Genomic DNA, 19,352 nt, shown 5'->3' with positions numbered 1-19,352 from the left:
TTAAGGTTTGCAGAATAATTTAATTTTTTTTTTTCTCTTGATGGTTCCAAATCCCCATCTATCTCCACCTTACCACTAGAGGGAGCTTTACTACGATTTGGGTTTAATTGGAGCTGTATATCTCTCTATACAGTAAGCTCACCCTCGTGGTGGTTGCAGGCAGCCAATTTTCCTCTTCATACAGTTCTATATCGGTACTTACTATTGTTCCTCTCCTTTCTCTAGACTCCCCGTTACAACCTGCGCAGCGGGGCTTCCATCAACAACTCCATGTCTACACTGTAATCTATGGCTGTTTGCTTATCACATAGCCTGTCTGACACTGACCCAGCACTACAAGCGTGTTCAGCGCCCAATGAATAAGATGTCCCTAAGATTGATTATTTTATCATTATACTAAATAAATGTATTTTTCTACCTTGTTTCACCTTATTCAACGCACTTCTAGTCTTGGTAAAAGATAACATTATGCCATATGTCAGGTTGGTTGTTTTTTTTGGTATACAGAGCATGACCAGTCACAATCTTTGTGTACATGTCATATTTGCACAGACGATTGTGACATCGGTGTTTTCTGCCACTTTTGTAAAAAGATGATGGGGTCAGCCATCATGGCCTGTATAGGAATACAGGTAGAAGATATAGCTGAAATCTATACCAGTCCATGGTTGGTACAGACACCAATGCTGGTGCATTGGGCCTCTTCAGTTGCACCCTCAAAAATCTGCCTCATTGGGCACGGATAGACAATTGTAAATAATTCAACCTATATAAGAAAGGTCTAGCATGGAGTGATATAAGTCAGTTGTGTTGTGCATCCAGCAGGTGGCGCTATCTCAGCTGACTCTTCTACCATGCCCATCACTTATAACACACACAGAGCTTCAGCATTTCTGGGTGCTGCATTAATGAAGTAGAGGCTAACTATGCCTCTCCTATATATAACCCTAACTTGCCTGGTTTGAAGTGTACAGCAAGTGATATCTCATATTAATAGTCACAGGAGGCAGCGCCACCTACTGGAACCATAGCATACTAGGCAGCACCTGCTATTACCCACTCCATTCTAGCATTGATTATCTAAGAAACCGTATTGGGTAACTCCGACCTGTTGTCACCTCCTCCATACGACTAGCAGCATTCAGGGCTAGATATACAGAGTTCCCCTATATTCACATTACACCTCCAATTACTCCGACTGTGGTATTTTCTGTGCAAAGTTTGCAAACTGCTCAGCAATGGCTATTAAAGGACTTTGCAAGTTATGATCAATAATTTATCCAAAGGACAGGCCAGCAACATATCAATCCCAGAAAAGCCCCTTTCCAGGCGACCATACATGTAATATCTCAGCACACCATTTAATTGGCATGATACATTGACAGTAGAAGAGTCCTTGCGTGGTCGGAGACCACAATACAGTTCTTTGGATTAAAGCCCCATGTCAGGGACAGTTTAAAATATCTATAAGGCAGATCAGTCCCCAGAAACATCCGACTTGAGTTTTTCAGTCATCTCCAAATCCAAAATTCATCGCTTGCGTTAATGTATCTGACAACTTGGTAGCGATTTTATCTGCAAGAAAACAGACCAGTTAATGTCAGATTTTGTGATGAGATGTCACTCCTGTGTATACTATTATAACACATGCATTGCAAGTTATAGTGTGGTCCTCTGCCTAAAATCTTCATATACAAAAAAAAAAAGTCTTGCAGGGATAATAACACAACCATTGTATATCAAGGGGACAACACGATGCTGCTAAATGCTCCATATAGTGGCAACAGGGCTGCATGGTGACTTTGGTCACTACTAAGTATCAGTCATACCCTTTTACACCTTCGCTAATGTAAGCGAATGGCATTGCAATGTTACCAAGTACACCCTTGGGGTCATGCTGTGACTACGTTCACTTACACTGGCAAAGGATTTGCCGTATACCCTAGCAGGACCATGTGTTAGGGTCTGTTAAAAACTATGTATGTGTAAAATGTGTATTTTGACGTGTTTTTTTTACACGTGTAAAAAAGAATGTCATTGAAGTCAATGGGAGTCTTATTTTTACAGATGTATTTTGCATTTACTCCATGTGAACGGGCCCTTATACAGTCTCTGTGCACATAAAGAGCCCTGCAGGAATGGCTACTCACTTGCTCTTTTCTGCAGCTTTTTCCTCCTCTTACTGGCCGCATGTAGGGCCTGTCCTTGTTGCAGTGGATCCACTCCCTGGATTTCCTTTAGGCTGGGAGCTTTGGGGACTCGCTCAGTTTCTTCCTGGGTCTTGCCTTTGGTTGCTTTAATTTCAACAGTCATAGGTCCAAACTATGAAACAGCACAGAAAAAATAAAGGGTCCGACCATTACCCCTTACTGACCAAACCATTCCTATGCAGTCTGACATTGTAATACTATCCAGGCAGTGTACACAATGTTTGTGTTAATGTATTTCTATGTTTCCAGGAGGAAGTGCACAGCTTTAACCCTTCCCACCGTGGCCATTTTTCAGTTTTCGACTCCCTGCCTTCCAACCCCTATAACTTTTTTATTTTTCCATTCACGGAGCCATATGAGGGCTTAATTTTTCAGGACAAATTATGTATTTGGTTATGGTACCATTTAATATTCCGTACGCTGTAATGGGAAGCTGGAAAAAAAATTTCAGAATGAAGTGGAATTAGAGGAAAACTGCATTTGTGCGACTTTGTTACAGGCTTTGTTTTTACAACATTCACTGTGCAGCCAATTCTGAGTTGCTACAATTCTGGGGAAAGTTTTTTTTTTTTCCAGTTTTTAACCCCTTAAAAAAACTCCAAACTTTTCTTGGAGTTGCCATATTCTGAGACACAACTTTTTATATGTTGATGCATAAGGTGGGTGTTATCTTATTCATATCAGTTTGGTGAATGTCTATTGCTTTGATTTTGTTTTTTTTTATCCAAATTTTTATGGAAAGAAAAAAAAAAAAACCAGCATTCCCCCCCACGTTAGTAGTCTAATATTTCTCAATATGTATCGGTAGTGGTATAATACTTTTAGATTGGTATAATCTTCATATGCCCAGAGGAGTCCGTAGAATTACACAAACCTCATCATCTTCATCCACTTCCATTGTCCCAGGTGGTGCCTCTATATCTTCAGTAGATGACAACCATTCTGTCTCCTCTATTCCTTGCCCTGCCCCAGTTGTCAGATCTGAACTTTCCATGGCAATACCCTGAGGAGCAGACTGGACTTCTGTACAAGGAAGAAAGACATACATGAAGTATATAATTGTACCAGAAAGATCTAGGGGAGGACATGAAGACTTGGGCCTTTTTCACTAAAAGCTCCTGCTCACACTTACTTGACAAGGATTCATTATTGTCCGCCTCCAAGGCCTCAAAATCGAATGCCTTCCCCATTTCAGAGACAATCTCTGCGCTGATGTGGGTGGGTAACGTGTGCGTCTCGGGAGGGTGAGTGAAGTAACTGATTCTACCACTGCAGGACAGAGCAGGAGGACAGGCATCACATGTGAGATGGCCACTATAAGGTACAGGCTGCCACCATTATCAACCAACATTTCTCCAGCTGTTGCACATCTACAACTCTCATCATGCCCACACAAACCATAGGCTGTCTGAGCATGCTGAGTGTTGTAGTTTTGCAGTACTTTGAACTTGTGCTTGGGATCTGACATCAAGTTACAGAGAGACTCGACAGAATCACTTACCTGACCCAGTCCATTAGAACAGATTTGGCGGCTTTCTCATGGTCAGGCGTGCCGCCCTTCTTCAGCTTCCCCTGCCTTTTAGCCAGCATGGCTAGGAACTCCAAAGTATCCCTGAAGTCAGTGACCTTGTAGTGCTGAATGATCTGAGTGACAAGAGTTAATCCTTCCATTATTCATTCATCCCAAGTATATGAGCCTTCTAAGGCTGGGTTCACATGATGTCTTTTGGTACGTAATGTCCCATGTAGACGCCGCGGGAGCTTTTGCGGGCCGTATACGCTCCCATTGTTTTCAATGGGAGTCGGTACCGTATACGCGGCGCTATTTTGTGGCTGCGGCAAAATAGCGCCGCGTATACGGTACCGGCTCTAATTGAAAACAATGGGAGCGTCTACGGCCCGCAAATGCTCCCGCGGCGTCTACGTGGCACATTACGTGACAAAATACATCGTGTGAACCCAGCCTAACAATTTCCAACCTAAGTCAAGAAGTCAGAAAGAAAAGTCTGTTCCTGGGAAAGATGGGTGACCATCAATATGATGAATCAGATAAATTGACAAAAGAGCTGCAATTCCAGACGCAGCCAATGAGCAAGGGTGGCGCTATCTCCGGAATAAATCAACCCTTTTTCTACTTTTATAAACCTCTCTATCCTGATATGTAAATCCTGAAAATAAGGGATTATTAAGAAGTGTCACAAAAAAAAAGGAAATATTCCATTACTGTACCCGATGTCGCCACCACCACCACGTACCTGATCTTTATTGCAGCGTCTCAGGATGGCCTCCACCGGTCCTACAGGGTCCAACAGCTGCTCAATTTTCACACAGTTACGTAAAATCATGGCGGCGTCGGATGTAGATGTTGCCATAACGATACCTGGACAGTCCAGAAGTTTGATGTGTTTGTCGAGATGAACCTCTTGTAGACACCTGGCGGTAAAATATGTCCAAGTTTAGCAAAAATAATGATAATTTCAGATAATAAAAAGGTGAAGAATACCTGTAGTAAATAGTATTGTTTTTGCTTACACTGGGTTCACACCAGCGCCCGGGATCCGTTTCCGTTTTCTGCCAACAGAAGATGGAAACCTGGCAGACCGTGTCCGGCCGTGAACGCCTGTGAGCGTTTTGTGCTCTCCGCGGCGAAACTTTTTTTTTTTACCGGACACAAAGTCCTGCATGTCTGACTTTGTCTGTCTGGTTAAAAAAAAAACGGTTTCGACATGGAGCATACGAAACGCTCACAGCCGAACACTTTCCAAACCCATTCAAACAAATGCGTTTGAAAACTGTTTGCAGATTTCCGTCTCCTCTCCAGTTTCAGGCAGGAAACGGAAACCTGCAAAACGGAGACCGGGGCGCAGATGTGAACGAGCCCTTACTTGGTGACTCCGGGTGTTGCTCCAACATTGCACGCACGCGCCCTCTTCAGGCTGTTGATTAAACTGCTCTTTCCTACATTAGGAAAACCTGAAGACAAGCAAAAAGATTGAGATAAAGAGACTGAAAGTGGCTAAAAATTAAACGCACACAATCGTGAATGCCCAAATTAAAACCAGAATTGTGCCCATCCTAAGACCCCTATAAAAGCAGGTACGTGCTCATCCCAAGACCCCCCGATAAAAGCAGGTATGTGCCCATCCTTAGACCCTTTATGAATACAGAAATGTACCCATCTTTAGACTTTCTACGAATATGGATTAGTGCCCATGTTAGGAAAACCTATGGCTATGTATAAAGATTTTTTTATTTTTATTTCTAAGGAGAGCAAAGAAAGTGTTACAACAGGGCTATTTGGGACCCTTTAAGTCCTTTCTTATAGAGATTTCATAGAAGAAATCACCACGCACCTACAACCCCAACTGTTATGGCCGTCTTGATGTCTTGGTTTCTGCAGTAGTTTCCGAGAAGTTTCATTAGACTATCAGCTCCTATGCAGGCGCCAGAGCTTAGCAGGTCCTCTGATGCTTGGGTCACTGGTACTCTGCTCTGTTGCTGTAATATAGTGAGAGAATATTACTGCAATGCACTATACAGTGGGGCAAAAAAGTATTTAGTCAGTCACCAATAGTGCAAGTTCCACCACTTAAAAAGATGAGAGGCGTCTGTAATTTACATCATAGGTAGACCTCAACTATGAGAGACAAAATGAGAAAACAAATCCAGAAAATCACATTGTCTGATTTTGTAAGAATTTTTTTTCAAATTATGGTGGAAAATAAGTATTTGGTCACCTACAAACAATCAAGATTTCTGGCTCTGACAGACCTGTAACTTCTTCTTTAAGAGTCTCCTCTTTCCTCCACTCATTACCTGTAGTAATGGCACCTGTTTAAACTTGTTATCAGTATAAAAAGACACCTGTGCACACCCTCAAACAGTCAGACTCCAAATTCCACTATGGCGAAGACCAAAGAGCTGTCAAAGGACACCAGAAACAAAATTGTAGCCCTGCACCAGGCTGGGAAGACTGAATCTGCAATAGGCAACCAGCTTGGATTGAAGAAATCAACTGTGGGAGCAATAATTAGAAAATGGAAGACATACAAGACCACTGATAATCTCCCTCGATCTGGGGCTCCACGCAAAATCTCACCCCATGGGGTCAAAATGATCACGAGAACGGTGAGCAAAATCCCAGAACCACGCGGGGGGACCTAGTGAATGAACTGCAGAGAGCTGGGACCAATGTAACCAAGCCTACCATCAGTAACACACTACACCGCCAGGGACTCAGATCCTGCAGTGCCAGACGTGTCCCACTGCTTAAGCCAGTACATGTCCGGGCCCGTCTGAAGTTTGCTAGAGAGCATTTGGATGATCCAGAAGAGTATTGGGAGAATGTCCTATGGTCTGATGAAACCAAACTGGAACTGTTTGGTAGAAACACAACTTTTTGTGATTGGAGGAAAAAGAATACTGAGTTGCATCCAAACACCATACCTACTGTAAAGCATGGGGGTGGAAACATCATGCTTTGGGGCTGTTTCTCTGCAAAGGGGCCAGGACGACTGATCCGGGTACATGAAAGAATGAATGAGGCCATGTATCGTGAGATTTTGAGTGCAAACCTCCTTCCATCAGCAAGGGCATTGAAGATGAAACGTGGCTGGGTCTTTCAACATGACAATGATCCAAAGCACACCGCCAGGGCAACGAAGGAGTGGCTTTGTAAGAAGCATTTCAAGGTCCTGGAGTGGCCTAGCCAGTCTCCAGATCTCAACCCTATAGAAAACCTTTGGAGGGAGTTGAAAGTCCGTGTTGCCAAGCGACAACCCCAAAACATCACTGCTCTAGAGGAGATCTGCATGGAGGAATGGGCCAACATACCAACAACAGTGTGTGCCAACCTTGTGAAGACTTACAGAAAACATTTGACCTCTGTCATTGCCAACAAAGGATATATAACAAAGTATTGAGATGAAATTTTGTTACTGACCAAATACTTATTTTCCACCATAATTTGCAAATAAATTCTTACAAAATCAGACAATGTGATTTTCTGGATTTGTTTTCTCAATTTGTCTCTCATAGTTGAGGTCTACCTATGATGTAAATTACAGACGCCTCTCATCTTTTTAACTGGTGGAACTTGCACTATTGGTGACTGACTAAATACTTTTTTGCCCCACTGTATACTATAATTCATGTGAATCTAGAGTCGTGCGGACAGTAACCTATTGAATTGATCATATACAGTATATGGGGGTTCAACACCTGGGACCCCACTAAATGACTGTTTAAAAAGACCACAATGTTTGGGCGAGTGCTGCGGCCGCTTTGCTGGTCCGGGGTCATCAATATTCAACTGCAAGAAAGCCTCTTAATAATTGGGGAACTGATAGGAAGCCCTAATGTATAGAAAGCCAAGTACCAGGTTCTTATTTTGCTGTTGTGTAGAAGCCTTGAACGCCACTGTGGGAAATTCATTCCGCAAGTACTTCAGCCATTTCTCCACTATGGGTTTGGATACAAGATCTACAATGGAACAAAAAAAACCTTTAATATTGTAATGCAAAAAACATCAAAATCAGGAAACACAAGATCATGTCCGTATGGATAGTAGAACCTTATGGTAATGACATATTAGTACATTGCCTAGATGTCAGGGGCTTGCTGCCTGTCCTAAAATTCCTGTACTAATATATCTGTACCATTACTATATGTCTTGTTGCCACCAACAAGCTGCTGCCACCACAGCACAGCTGTCTCTAGAGATCCAAACTTGTTGGAATTCTACCAACTGCGGTGTCGCAGTAATTTGCAGGTTGCAACACAACCATATGCACTTGTAGAATCTGCAATGCAGGCCGTGCAACATTGTGATCGTTGCCTGTCCTACAAGTTGCCACGTAGCCTTAGCACAATAACCTACGTAAGTCCAGATCGCACAGCTGATGGGTTTGTTGTAATGCAGGCAACATTAAGCTCAGCTAAGGATATGACCAAACAGTATGGCAACTCTATGTCAGTGCCCTGCCCACCCGCACAGCCCAATGGCTGCATGATTTTGTGGGTAAGACCTGCAGGTGTGAATATACTTTGTGAACACACAAAGCCTCTCTTCTATGTAGATGAATGTGGTTGTGATGTTTCCTATGACACAAACCTATTTTGTTGAGGACTAAGACAAGCTTTTTGCTCGTGCCACTCTGTACCACAGCCTGCTCCACCTGCGGGCAGCGACAGCCCAGCGGATCCCGGGCATCTAGGACTTCAAGGATCACATCAGCTGCTTCCACCACCTACATGACAAAAAATATTGAAGGGGAACAGAATAGTCAAGAAAATACAATGTTAAGATCAATAGAATAAAGGAATTCCTTGCTTCCTTTATCTTTTTTTGTTATTGTATGACTTATTGCACAAAATTTAATAAAAATTACGGTTTAAAAAAATAATAAAATAAAGGAATTCCCAAAATTATCAGAATGAATGGATTATTGGAGTTTTCAGGTTATCAACTGATGACTTAGGATAGAAGATCCGCACCCGGGAACCTCGCCAATCTGCAGAGGAGATCACAGACAATCAAGCACAGCGCCACACAGTTTACAGTGGCTGTGCTTGCTATTGCAGCTCAGACACATTCCCTTCAGTAGGACTGAGCTGCAAGAAGGCCATGTGACCGATACACGTGACATCCCATGTCATAAAGTGATGGCATATTGCTAGGATGTGTAATTACTTTATTATCAGCAAGGTCTGACCTCTGGGACCCCCATAATTCCTGAGAATGAAGGCCACCATGCCGATTCTGCACCTTAACAGTCTTATCTGCACAGCTGTGACTCACAGTCAGGGAAAGACTCTGAACCGTGAAGTATATAATGTTACACCAAGATTCCTGCAGTGGATGGCTAGACACAACACCCACATAGAAGTTGGCACAGCTCGGAGACGGGCACTGACCTTTTTAAATTCCCGATAATAGGCCTTCCTGGAATTCTCATTCTCCAGCTGCTCGTGCTTCTCCAGGCTCCTCAGATCAGCCTCCTGCACACAGAAAAATGTACTAGTCATATCCACAAGCTAAGACCAGTCATACAGATAAACTATATATATAGGCGACACATAAGATGGTGTGTGTTACAGGCCCACAGTGAACTAGTCACAAGGCCTGTTCACGGCTCAATCAACTATATGTGCTGAGCTGCAATACCAAGTACAGCCACTATACAATGTAAAGCGCTGTACTTGGTAAGGCTGCAGTACTCCTCTGAACATGCCATCCTCTTCCAACAGCTAATCCCCAGTCAGTCCCCAGCTGATTGTTACTTGGTGACCTATCCTAAGGATAGGTCATTAATTATTTAGCCTCGAAACCCCCTCTAAAGGGGATGTCATGTTCACAATTACAACTCATCAGTTATCCAAAAGTGATATCAATGGGAACTGTGTATGTCCCGGATAGATAAATGTTACATCACTGCCCACCAATAGCTATAAGGAAAGAAGGATCACGCATGTTGATTTCAACACGTTTGATCCTCCATTCCTGTGGGAAATAAGGCTCACTCCCCCTTACCATTGCAACTGCATGCATGTGTATTTGGGGGCAGTGATGGGAGTAATAGTTATTTGACCACCAGTTATCAGCCCAATCTAGTCACAAGCAGAGCCTCACTTTAGGAGTTCTCTCTTCTGTTGGAGCAACTAATACTTTATGAGCAAATTTATACTTAAAGCTAAGGCCCCATGTTGCGGAAACGCAGCTTTTTTGTTGTTGCAGATTTGTATGCGTTTTTTTGAGCCAAACCCAGGAGTGGATGGAGCAGAAAGTAGAAGTATAAGAACTTCCTTTATATTTTCCATTCCTTTTTCAGACATTGTTTTCTTTGGCTCAAAAAAAACGCAAGAAAATCTGCAAAAAAAACCCCAAAACGGCATTTCCGCAACGTGGAGCCTCAGCCTAACGGGGTTTTCGAGGAATTCTATATGGATGACTGTTTCTTAGAAAAGGGCATCAATATGCGGTCCATAGAGGTCTGACACCAGGTACACCCACCGATCAGCTAAGAGGGTGCAGCATTTGGGTGAGTGCTGCAGTCTCTTCACTAAGCACCATACATATCATAATGGCTGTGCTTGGTATTGCAGCCCCATGCACTTGAATGGGACAGAGCTGCTACTGTAGTATGTGACTGATAAAGGTGATATCATTGGTAAAGGGAACACACCGCAACCTCTTCAAACAGCGGATCAGTAGGGGACCTGGATGTCAGACCCCCGTAATCTCACATATTGATGAACTATCCTAAGGTCAGGCCATCAATATGTAACTCTTGGAAACCCCTTTAAAACTCCACAATGTTCAGACCTTCTGCTCGAACTCCTGCTGCCGCCTCAGCACGTCATTCTGAAATGTGTCCAAGCTCCGTCTCTTAGCCATCTCTTTCTGCCTTGCATCTTTCTGCTTTGCTCTCATCTCTTCCACCTGCAAAAACAAGAACACAGCGTCCATGACAAGTCCTCCACTTGCAGTCATTGAATGGAAACATCCATTGAACACTGTCCTTATCCTATTCACACGTGAAATATGGTGGTGCAACAAAATTGTGACTTGTACCATAAATTTAATTCCAGAAACTGGAGTAAGATACACAATAAATTCCTCAAAACCTTACAAAGCTTTTCTTAAAGCCATTTTCAAGTAGAGCCGTAGACTCACCCTTTTTCTCTTCTGCTCAGCCTCCTTTTTGGCCTGCTCTTTGAAGTGGGACAGGTTCGGGACTCCAGGATCTTTCTTGACATTTTTCCCAGTATTCAGTGGATTGTTCCCCTGTGGAACCACAACAACCAGAGAGAAGTTAATATAATGTAACAGGGTACTGCAAGATACAGCTATGGCTTTGTTCTTGCAAGGCATGGGACTTGTATATTGATGATGAAACCATTGGCTAGATTATCAATATGTGATAAATGGGGGTCCGATACTCAGGACCCCCACAGTCAGCTGCTTAAAGTTCAGGTGGGTGCTGCAGCCTCTTCACTAAATACCAAACATAGTGCTGTGCATCGTATAGTGGCCATGCTTGGTATTAAAGCGCAGCCTCATTCACTAGAATGTGATTAAGCTGTTGCTGTACCATGCGTCTGATGAACGTGACATCATCAGCACAAGGAAGAGGCCGCAGCGCTTTTCAAACAGCGCTGATCAGCAGGGGCCTTCCGTGTCAGAATCCCTCCCTGTAGGGGCAACATGGTGGCTTGGTGGTTAGCACTGCAGCACTGGAGTCCTGGGTTCCAATCCAGCCAGGAACAACATCTGCAAGGAGTTTGTATGTTCTCCCCGTGTTTGCATGGATTTCCTCCCATTCTACAAAGACATACTGATAGGAAAAAAATGTACATTGTGATCCCTATATGGGGCTCACAATCTATAAAAAAAATCTGTCAGTGAATGGAGCGGTAGTCACACTTGGGTCAGAGAGAACATAGAGACCATTGTACTTGTGATTTTTTTTTAGGTTAGACCCTCAGACATTTAACTCATACACTGTCAACCGAGTGTTAGTGGGAGACCTCTTTATAAGGAACAGGAAATTCTAAAATATCCTAAAATAGTTGCAGTGTCCACGATGAAATCACGGAAAGATGGCGAATCATGCTACGTCATGCCACGGTTTCCCTATGGGTGTAATTATGTCATTTTACCATAACCAATAGATGCCAAACATAACTATGGAACCTTAACTATGGAAACAGAACTTCTCCTATGAAACAGCAGTGGGTTAAGGCATGCTGGGAGTTGTAGTATCACGATCCCCTGACATACAGCACATGAGCCTGCACACACACGTTTTCTCCCTCAGCTGTTCACACGTGTTTCTCGCTTCCTGCCGGGATTTGTAGTTCTTCCCACATTCTACACACTTGAGTGAGCGGCTGAAGAAACTACAAGTCCCGTCATGCCTCAGTCCGCCCCAGGCCCCGGTCCTAATGCCCTCCGCCGCTGCAGCCGTGCTTATACCTGCTGTTTGCCGCCTCCTTTCCCAGGTCGTCGATTTTCTGCAGAGGGAAACACAGCGAAAAGAATCAGTCACAGCCCGGAACGGGACCGGGCGACATAACCGTAACACGGGGACTTACTGCGCCGGGACATGGTGTGTAGGGAAGACTCGGGCCGCTGCCGTAAAGAGAAGTGTCGTAAAGCGGAGAAGAGACTTGTGAGGAGGCTGGAGCAGGAGGCGGGGCTGGTGTGTGAGGAGACATGGTGGAGATGTGATACTACAGAGAGGGTGTATACAGTGTATATATACAGGAGTCTGTGCTAGGAGACGGTGAGGTGGGCAGAAGTGTCCAGGACTGAAGACTAAACATGGCGGGAATGCTTTATAATAACATGTACAGGGGTGTATAGGTGCCCAAATATGGTCTCACAACATCACTACATAGATATCTATATACAGTATCAGAGTTCCCCCATATACAGTGCCAGGCAGAGAGCCCCCCTATATACACGGCCTGACAGAAAAGTGCCACTATATACAGTGCCAGGAAGAGTGTGTACCTTTACACAATGCCAGACAGTGCCCCTATATACAGTGTCAGAGAGAGCCACCACAAATAGAGTGCCTCTATATACAGTGCCAGGCAGAGAGTGTTCCTATACACAATGCCAGACAGTGCCCCTATATACAGTGCCACAGAGAGCCACCATATACAGATACAGATATATTTTGTATACAGAGCCAGTAAATGCACACATGAACACAGTGCTCCTATATACAATATTAGACAGGCAGTGAGGGCCTCTGTAAGGCGAGATTCATACCTGTGCCTCTTCTATGTACCTGCAAGCAGGACTTTTCTCTCTACATTTTTCTGCCCTCTCTGGACAGAAACCCAGCAAAGCCTATTAAAGTCTATGGGGTCCGCGGATAACCTCTTATTTAAGCGGATTCAGTTTCCATTTGTGAACCCAGCTTAAAATTGCCAGCGAGAGAGTGCTCCTATGAACAGGGCTTCTGTATATTGTGCCAATGTCCCCATAAACAGATGCCATGAAAAGAGTGCCTGTATATATAGTGCATCTATGAACAGTGCCCTATATGCAGTGCCAGACAGTGCCAGTGTCTTCTACTTTGCCAATGATTGGCTGTGGGACGTCATCCTAGACTGTACAACACATGTACCAAAGTAGAGACAAGCAATGGGTCTCTGCTTATACATATAATTATATATATAATTGTCCTCATTGTTTCTTTTACAGATGACCGCTTTTAGTCGATGGTCGTGGTAACATTGTATAATGAAGCCCTTACAGTTCTCCATATCCTATACATGAGTCACTTGTGGTGAGTATAGAAGAGTATGTGTCTTTATAGGTTGCCCAGGGCCAGATATTCTGATTATGAATAAATATTGTATCACTGGTTTGATCAGGGTTAAATCTCTATGTCCTTCCCTAGATTGCCTAGTCTAGTGCTGTTCTTAGTATATAGTGAAGATGCCACAGGGTTTAGCCAACATGGTGACTTCTTCAAATTGCCAATCGATGGGAATGTAGGGTGTCAGACAGAATGGTGGAAATATAAAGTACAGTCCACCCTGCAAAAAAAAAACTCATGTTATGCAGCCCAGTACACAGAAATATAAAATAGTTCCTGGTGTCAGAATATGATGGCACCAAGAATTTTTTTCTTTTTGCAAAGTTTTGGATTTTTTAAGAGGTTAAAACGTAAATAAAACTATATAAATCTGGTATCCCCAGAATCGTTCTGACCCATAGAATACAGATGATGTCATTTCGGCTTCGCAGTCAACACCTTAAAAGCAAAGCCCGTAAGAAAGACACAAAAATGCAGTTTTTCTCTAAATCCACCCCATTCAGAATTTTTTTTCTAGCTTCTCTGTACGTTATACGGATTATTAAATGGTACCATTACAAAAAACTATTTGTTTTCCAAAAATGAAGCCACATATGTCTCTGTGAACCAAAAAATAAAAAAGTTATGGCTCTTGGAAGATGGGGAGTCCAAAATGAAAATGGAAAAATAGGTGTGGAGAGTTAATGTAATGGTTCTCTGGTTAGGACCCTCATCTCATGGCAGAACATTATAAAGAGGGTGTCTCTTTCCAGAAGACCTTTCATATTGTTTGTTGCATAGACAGCCCATTGATTTGAATGAGCATCACGTAATTCTTCCCTTTCCCTGTGGTGGCGCTGCAGGGAATCCGAGCACTTATTTTAAGATTTCACTGCAACAGCTGATTGCTGAGGTTCCCAGCAGTGAGACACTGTGTAATCTGGTTATTGTCCAGGTTGTCCAGGATTATGATATTGACTAGCAGCTACCCGCGACTTCGTCTGCGGTTTGGCGGTGGCGCCAAACCGCTTATATTTCTTGTCCCCCCTATCTGTGCCCCCAGTCTAGTTCATCTGCCTTCAGTATCTTGTCCCCCCCATCTCTGCCCCCAGTATCTTGTCAGCCCATCTCTGCCTCCCAGTCTCATGCCCCCCCATATCTGCCCCCCTAGTTTCTTCCCCCCACCATCTCTGCTCCCCAGTCTCATGTCCCGCTATCTGTGGCCCCAGCTTCATGCACCCCCCCTTCCCTACATTGGCCCCCGTGTAGTACAACTCACCTTGGCCTGTGTCCTCCGTTGCTGTGTCTGCTCGCTGAGTGCAGACAGTTCTCGTGCTGCTGCTTGTGTCGTGTATGTAGCAGAGCGAGCTCCGGCGTCATAGCAACCAGACGCCGGACCTCGCTGTGCTTCATACAGCAACGGAGGAGAGAGGCCAAGGTGAGTCGTACTACACGGGGGGAACTGAAGCTGGGGACCTGGGGACACCGACCTGGGGACACCGACCTGGGGACACCGACCTGGGGACCCCCTCTCCCCCCCCCTTCCCCCCGGACACCCCTGCCCCCCCCCCCCCCGGGACACCCCCTCCCCCCCCCCCCCCCCGCTGCACTGACCTATATGTGTTGAGTCAGGTGCAGCAGCCTCCTCCTTATCCTCCGCAATGTGTGCAGGCTGCTCCGGGACTATGTGGGCTGCCGCCATCTTCCTCACAGTGTCCCTGGTGAATCCGCACGCCCACATTCAGCCCCCAACCTATGGTGCCGCAGCCCTGGCTCTATAGCCCGCCCACAGCCTGCCCTGCACCAATAGGAGGAGCGTGCACAGACCAGTGCTGGCAGAATGCCAGCTTCTACAGCCGAGCCCGGAGGGGTCTTTGGAGGGTGATGGTGGCGATTTGGGGTGAGTGACCCACATTTAAAGTAGCCTATTGCACTTTCGTGGGAAATATGTAGGTGTGTGTGAAATTTCACCAAAATCCATTCAGCCGTTTGGCTGTGATTGAGGAACAAACATCCGAACTTCCAAACACACAAACCCACAAACTCACAAACTTTCACCTTTATAATATTAATAGGATACCTGCGGCCTCTTTACTAGTACATTACAGTGGTTGTGCTTGGTATTGCATCTCAGCCCCATTCATTTGAATAGGACTGAGCTGCATTACGGCCATGTGATCATTGGTTGTGATGTCACTGGTCTGGGAAGATGAAACGGAGCTCAGTGTTACAGTCCTGGACAAACCTTGTAGGTTGAAATTGCCCAATGTGGACAATCCCTTTAATACTTGTTTTGCCTGAAATAGCACGGCATACTGCATCTGTTTTCTACAAAATATGGCAGATGCTGTATGTTGGCACTGACACATTGGCATAACCTGCACCTACCTATCCTGGCCACAAGGTGGCAACATTTAAATAAAGCAAAAAATGCTGAGCGAAAATGCTGAGCGTGGAGTCTGCGGTGAACAGCCTGGCGCACTTGGCAGACTTTCACTGACAGTTGGCAAATAAAAATAAATAAAAATCTGGTTTGTTTTTATTTTTATTTAATTTTATAAAATAGAGCACGAGAGTGAAAACAATGACGCCCGGAAGAGCGCAGTCAGGCCAGTTCCATGCTCTGCACCTGCCCATGGAGGGGGAGAAAACCTTTGACTTTTTTTCTCCATATAGGTTTTATGTTTACCTGTCCACTTTTAGGCCTGAAAATCATTTTGTAAGATTTTTTTTTTAAAGTTATTTTTAACAAGAATATCTTTGAGCAGGGTCCTCCTTAAAGGGGTATGTCCATGTAAGACATGTATGACATATCCATGAGTGTCTTCTAGGACTGACACCTATCTCTAGAATGGGGGTACTCTGACCTTTACGGGATGTAGTGGCAAGAAGTGACCATGTTACCTCCATACTAGTTGTGCAGCACTCCTATGGGAATTCCCTATGGGAACAGTATGGCACAGCTAGCGCATCTGTTTCTGTAATCCTGGCCATTGCATACAGACGGGGTTGTATGCAAAGATAGGTTTAAGTCTCATACCGATCAGACTTTTGTGACATATCCTATAGATATTCCATAGATGTCTGGTGTGTGCAGATGCCATGTGACAGAACCAGTCTTGGTTACAGTACCACGGATCTGTGCATACCCAGAACCCATCTTTGACCCTGCTGGCTGCGTTCAGCTCATAACTATATGGCACAGCCACAAAGGCAGTTCTATATTTTCCAGGCAGCGCATCAGCAAAACTGATATCACATTCTGGATCTGAATCCTAATTCCTGATTTGGCCCCCCATAGCGCTCCAAGAGATAACTGCGCCCCCGGCATCCTTTGCCAATAATCGCCGTGCGCCTTGTCCGAGCATTTGTTTTGTTGGTCTGAACACGTTCCAGGCGGACCTTTTATGATGTGACCGCATCCTCTCCCCACCATCTGATGTGTTTGGAAGGGTTTGGTTCACGCTGCCGTTTAATCTTCTTCACAGCTGGATGGGAGTTGTGTAGACACACAGTCTGCCCCGGCCTCAGCCGTCAGCTCATCTGGAGGACAGAAGTGGCGGGCGAGAATCTGCAGGATGTTATAATCACCGCTCTCATCTACTGGGAGCTCATTACCACGCACCAAGAATAGCTACACTTTAGGTTTTTCCAACCTTGTCTATGTCCTGGATTTGGTCTAGCTCTTGTCCTTTCAATCTGGAGCCCAGCGCCAAGTATAATTATACTGTGGACTCCGCTGCGACAAGCCTGGGTCAGACATGTGTCACTGCAACAGATAGGCTTCCCATACTGATAGGAGTCAGAGGCAAGGAGGAGTTTGGTTGGCCTTGTGGTTAGTGAAACTCTAGTGTCAGTGATGACATGGGGACTACCGCAGGGCCCCACTATCAAGACGGCATCTGTGGCTCTCCCATTGTCACTAGGCCTTATTACCAGGAGTTTAATATTGATGTTGGATTGTTGGAGATTCATCACCTGGCAGCGGTTTGAAAAGGGGCGAGCGCTGCTCTTCTTCCAGGCCAGTGACATCATGTTCACTGGGTAAAGTGAAACTATCAAGTTGGTATGGGACACTAAACCATCCACAGGTCCTTATGGATGGAGGGTTTAGTGTCCCATATAGATCTTTAGCAACATCATTCGCATATTAACAAAAGAAACCTTTATACTTGTCTAGAGATGAGTCTCATCAGACTTGTCTCTGTTTCTCCCAACACTTGCGCTGTTCTGCAGTGAAGCCAGGGTGGTACCCCAAGATTGGCACATCCACAAGGAAGCCGAGGTATCCTCCTCCGGCTTTACTGAAGAACTTTGCTGGCACCAGGAGTACAGGATTTGGGTAAGTATAAATGTTTTTTTTATTTTTGTCACCAAGGGGGGGGGAGGCATACTTGGGACACAAAAAACTCAGTCCATAAGGACCTGTTGGTGATCTATTGTCCCAAATTGCCTTAAATCAGTGATCATGATGTCACTAGCCTGGAAGAGAAAGTGGCACTTTCATTTAAGTGGCCTTTGAAGCTGCAATGCCAAGCACAGCCACTATACAGTGTACAGCGCTGTGCTCCAATGTCCAAACACTGCAGCCTCTGCAACTAGTCGATTGGTGGGGGTGCTTGGCGTTGGACCCATATCAATCTAATATTGACTTCTCCTAACAATAACCGGTTCCCACAAGGAGATTTGCGAGCCATCCCTAGTATAGAAATCTGTTAGACATTAATGCAACCTTTGTAGGCCTGAGTCACATGGACAACAAACAGACGATTTTTCCTATATTTGGTAAGTCATATGTCGAGGAGGAAACCGACCTGGAGTCTGTAATGGTCTGCAAGTCTGTGTTCTCCACAATATGAGAATTGCAGCATTCTGCTATGGGTCCGTGTGCAGTCCACTGTACACATAGATAGCACATGGACCACAAATATGGACATGTGAATTAGCCTTTGGGCTTTGTTCACATCTGAGTTTCAGCATCCATTCATAACAGAAGCCATGATACAACAGGCCTCATTGACTAATAATGGGGTTGTCAGTAGGATCCACCTGTCACCAGCCCGTCCTGCATTGTTACAGATGATGGCAGATTAGAGTGTTTGTGCTCTTCTCTCCTTATCTGCACCAATCGTATTCCTAGTGGTTGAACTACAGAACTGATTTATAGGGTTGGACCAAATCATCTGCATTAGTGTTCTCTGCAGCCACTTCTTTCCACCCTCTGTACACAAAGCTTCCCTTTAAAGGAGATGCCTTGTCTTAAAGGGGTTTCCCAGAATCAAACCATATCATCTGTCCACAGGATCATGGGAGGTCCAATCACTGGGACCCCCACCAAGTCCTATGTTGAGTGACCAGTCCCTTGAAGATTTTTTGGAGCTGCAGACGACATACTCAACCTCCTCTCTATTTTAAACAGGGGATGTATCATTGGGGTCAGAGTGGTGGGACCTCATAAACAGCTGGTGCTGTCTACCTGCCCCATACTTTACATTGCAGCTCTGCTCACCAAACGTAAGTGAATGAAGAATTGATGAGCTGCTAGAAAGAGGCATATGTGTAATTTTTCTTCATATACTCGCTGTATGTCTTGCATTATGGCAGTGTATCCCCTTTAAGGGATTACATAGAGATCCCCGCCTGGCAGGTAATGACTAATATTGTGGTTAATAGGAAGGGATTTCACACAACTTCAGGAATTCTGATAATTTCCTGCTGAAATTTTGCATTTTCACTCTTGATTGGCAAGGTCGGGCCCGGCTTCCAGTGGGTGAACCAGTCAGAGGTGTGGTTGGCAGAGCGAGGCCTGTAATTTGTACCAGCGCGG

At 44.7% G+C, this 19,352-nt stretch overlaps 1 protein-coding gene across 1 annotated transcript; it reads right to left on the bottom strand.

Moving 5' to 3' along the window:
• Nucleotides 1-1,268: 1,268 nt before the first annotated feature.
• On the bottom strand, nucleotides 1,269-12,352 carry GNL3L (G protein nucleolar 3 like). The gene is made up of 15 exons (XM_075258951.1): nucleotides 12,306-12,352; nucleotides 12,187-12,224; nucleotides 10,885-10,995; nucleotides 10,534-10,650; nucleotides 9,126-9,209; nucleotides 8,323-8,458; nucleotides 7,588-7,691; nucleotides 5,564-5,708; nucleotides 5,096-5,183; nucleotides 4,466-4,643; nucleotides 3,712-3,854; nucleotides 3,343-3,479; nucleotides 3,085-3,233; nucleotides 2,151-2,322; nucleotides 1,269-1,575 (listed from the first exon to the last, which is right to left on the bottom strand). The coding sequence occupies exons 1-15, from the start codon at nucleotides 12,316-12,318 to the stop codon at nucleotides 1,508-1,510; spliced, it is 1,683 nt and encodes a 560-aa protein (XP_075115052.1). The 5' UTR covers nucleotides 12,319-12,352; the 3' UTR covers nucleotides 1,269-1,507.
• Nucleotides 12,353-19,352: the final 7,000 nt, after the last annotated feature.

Source organism: Leptodactylus fuscus, chromosome 11 (assembly GCF_031893055.1).
Source record: "Leptodactylus fuscus isolate aLepFus1 chromosome 11, aLepFus1.hap2, whole genome shotgun sequence".
NCBI classification, from domain to species: Eukaryota; Metazoa; Chordata; class Amphibia; order Anura; family Leptodactylidae; genus Leptodactylus; species Leptodactylus fuscus.
This window is presented reverse-complemented; position numbering and strand designations above follow the sequence as displayed.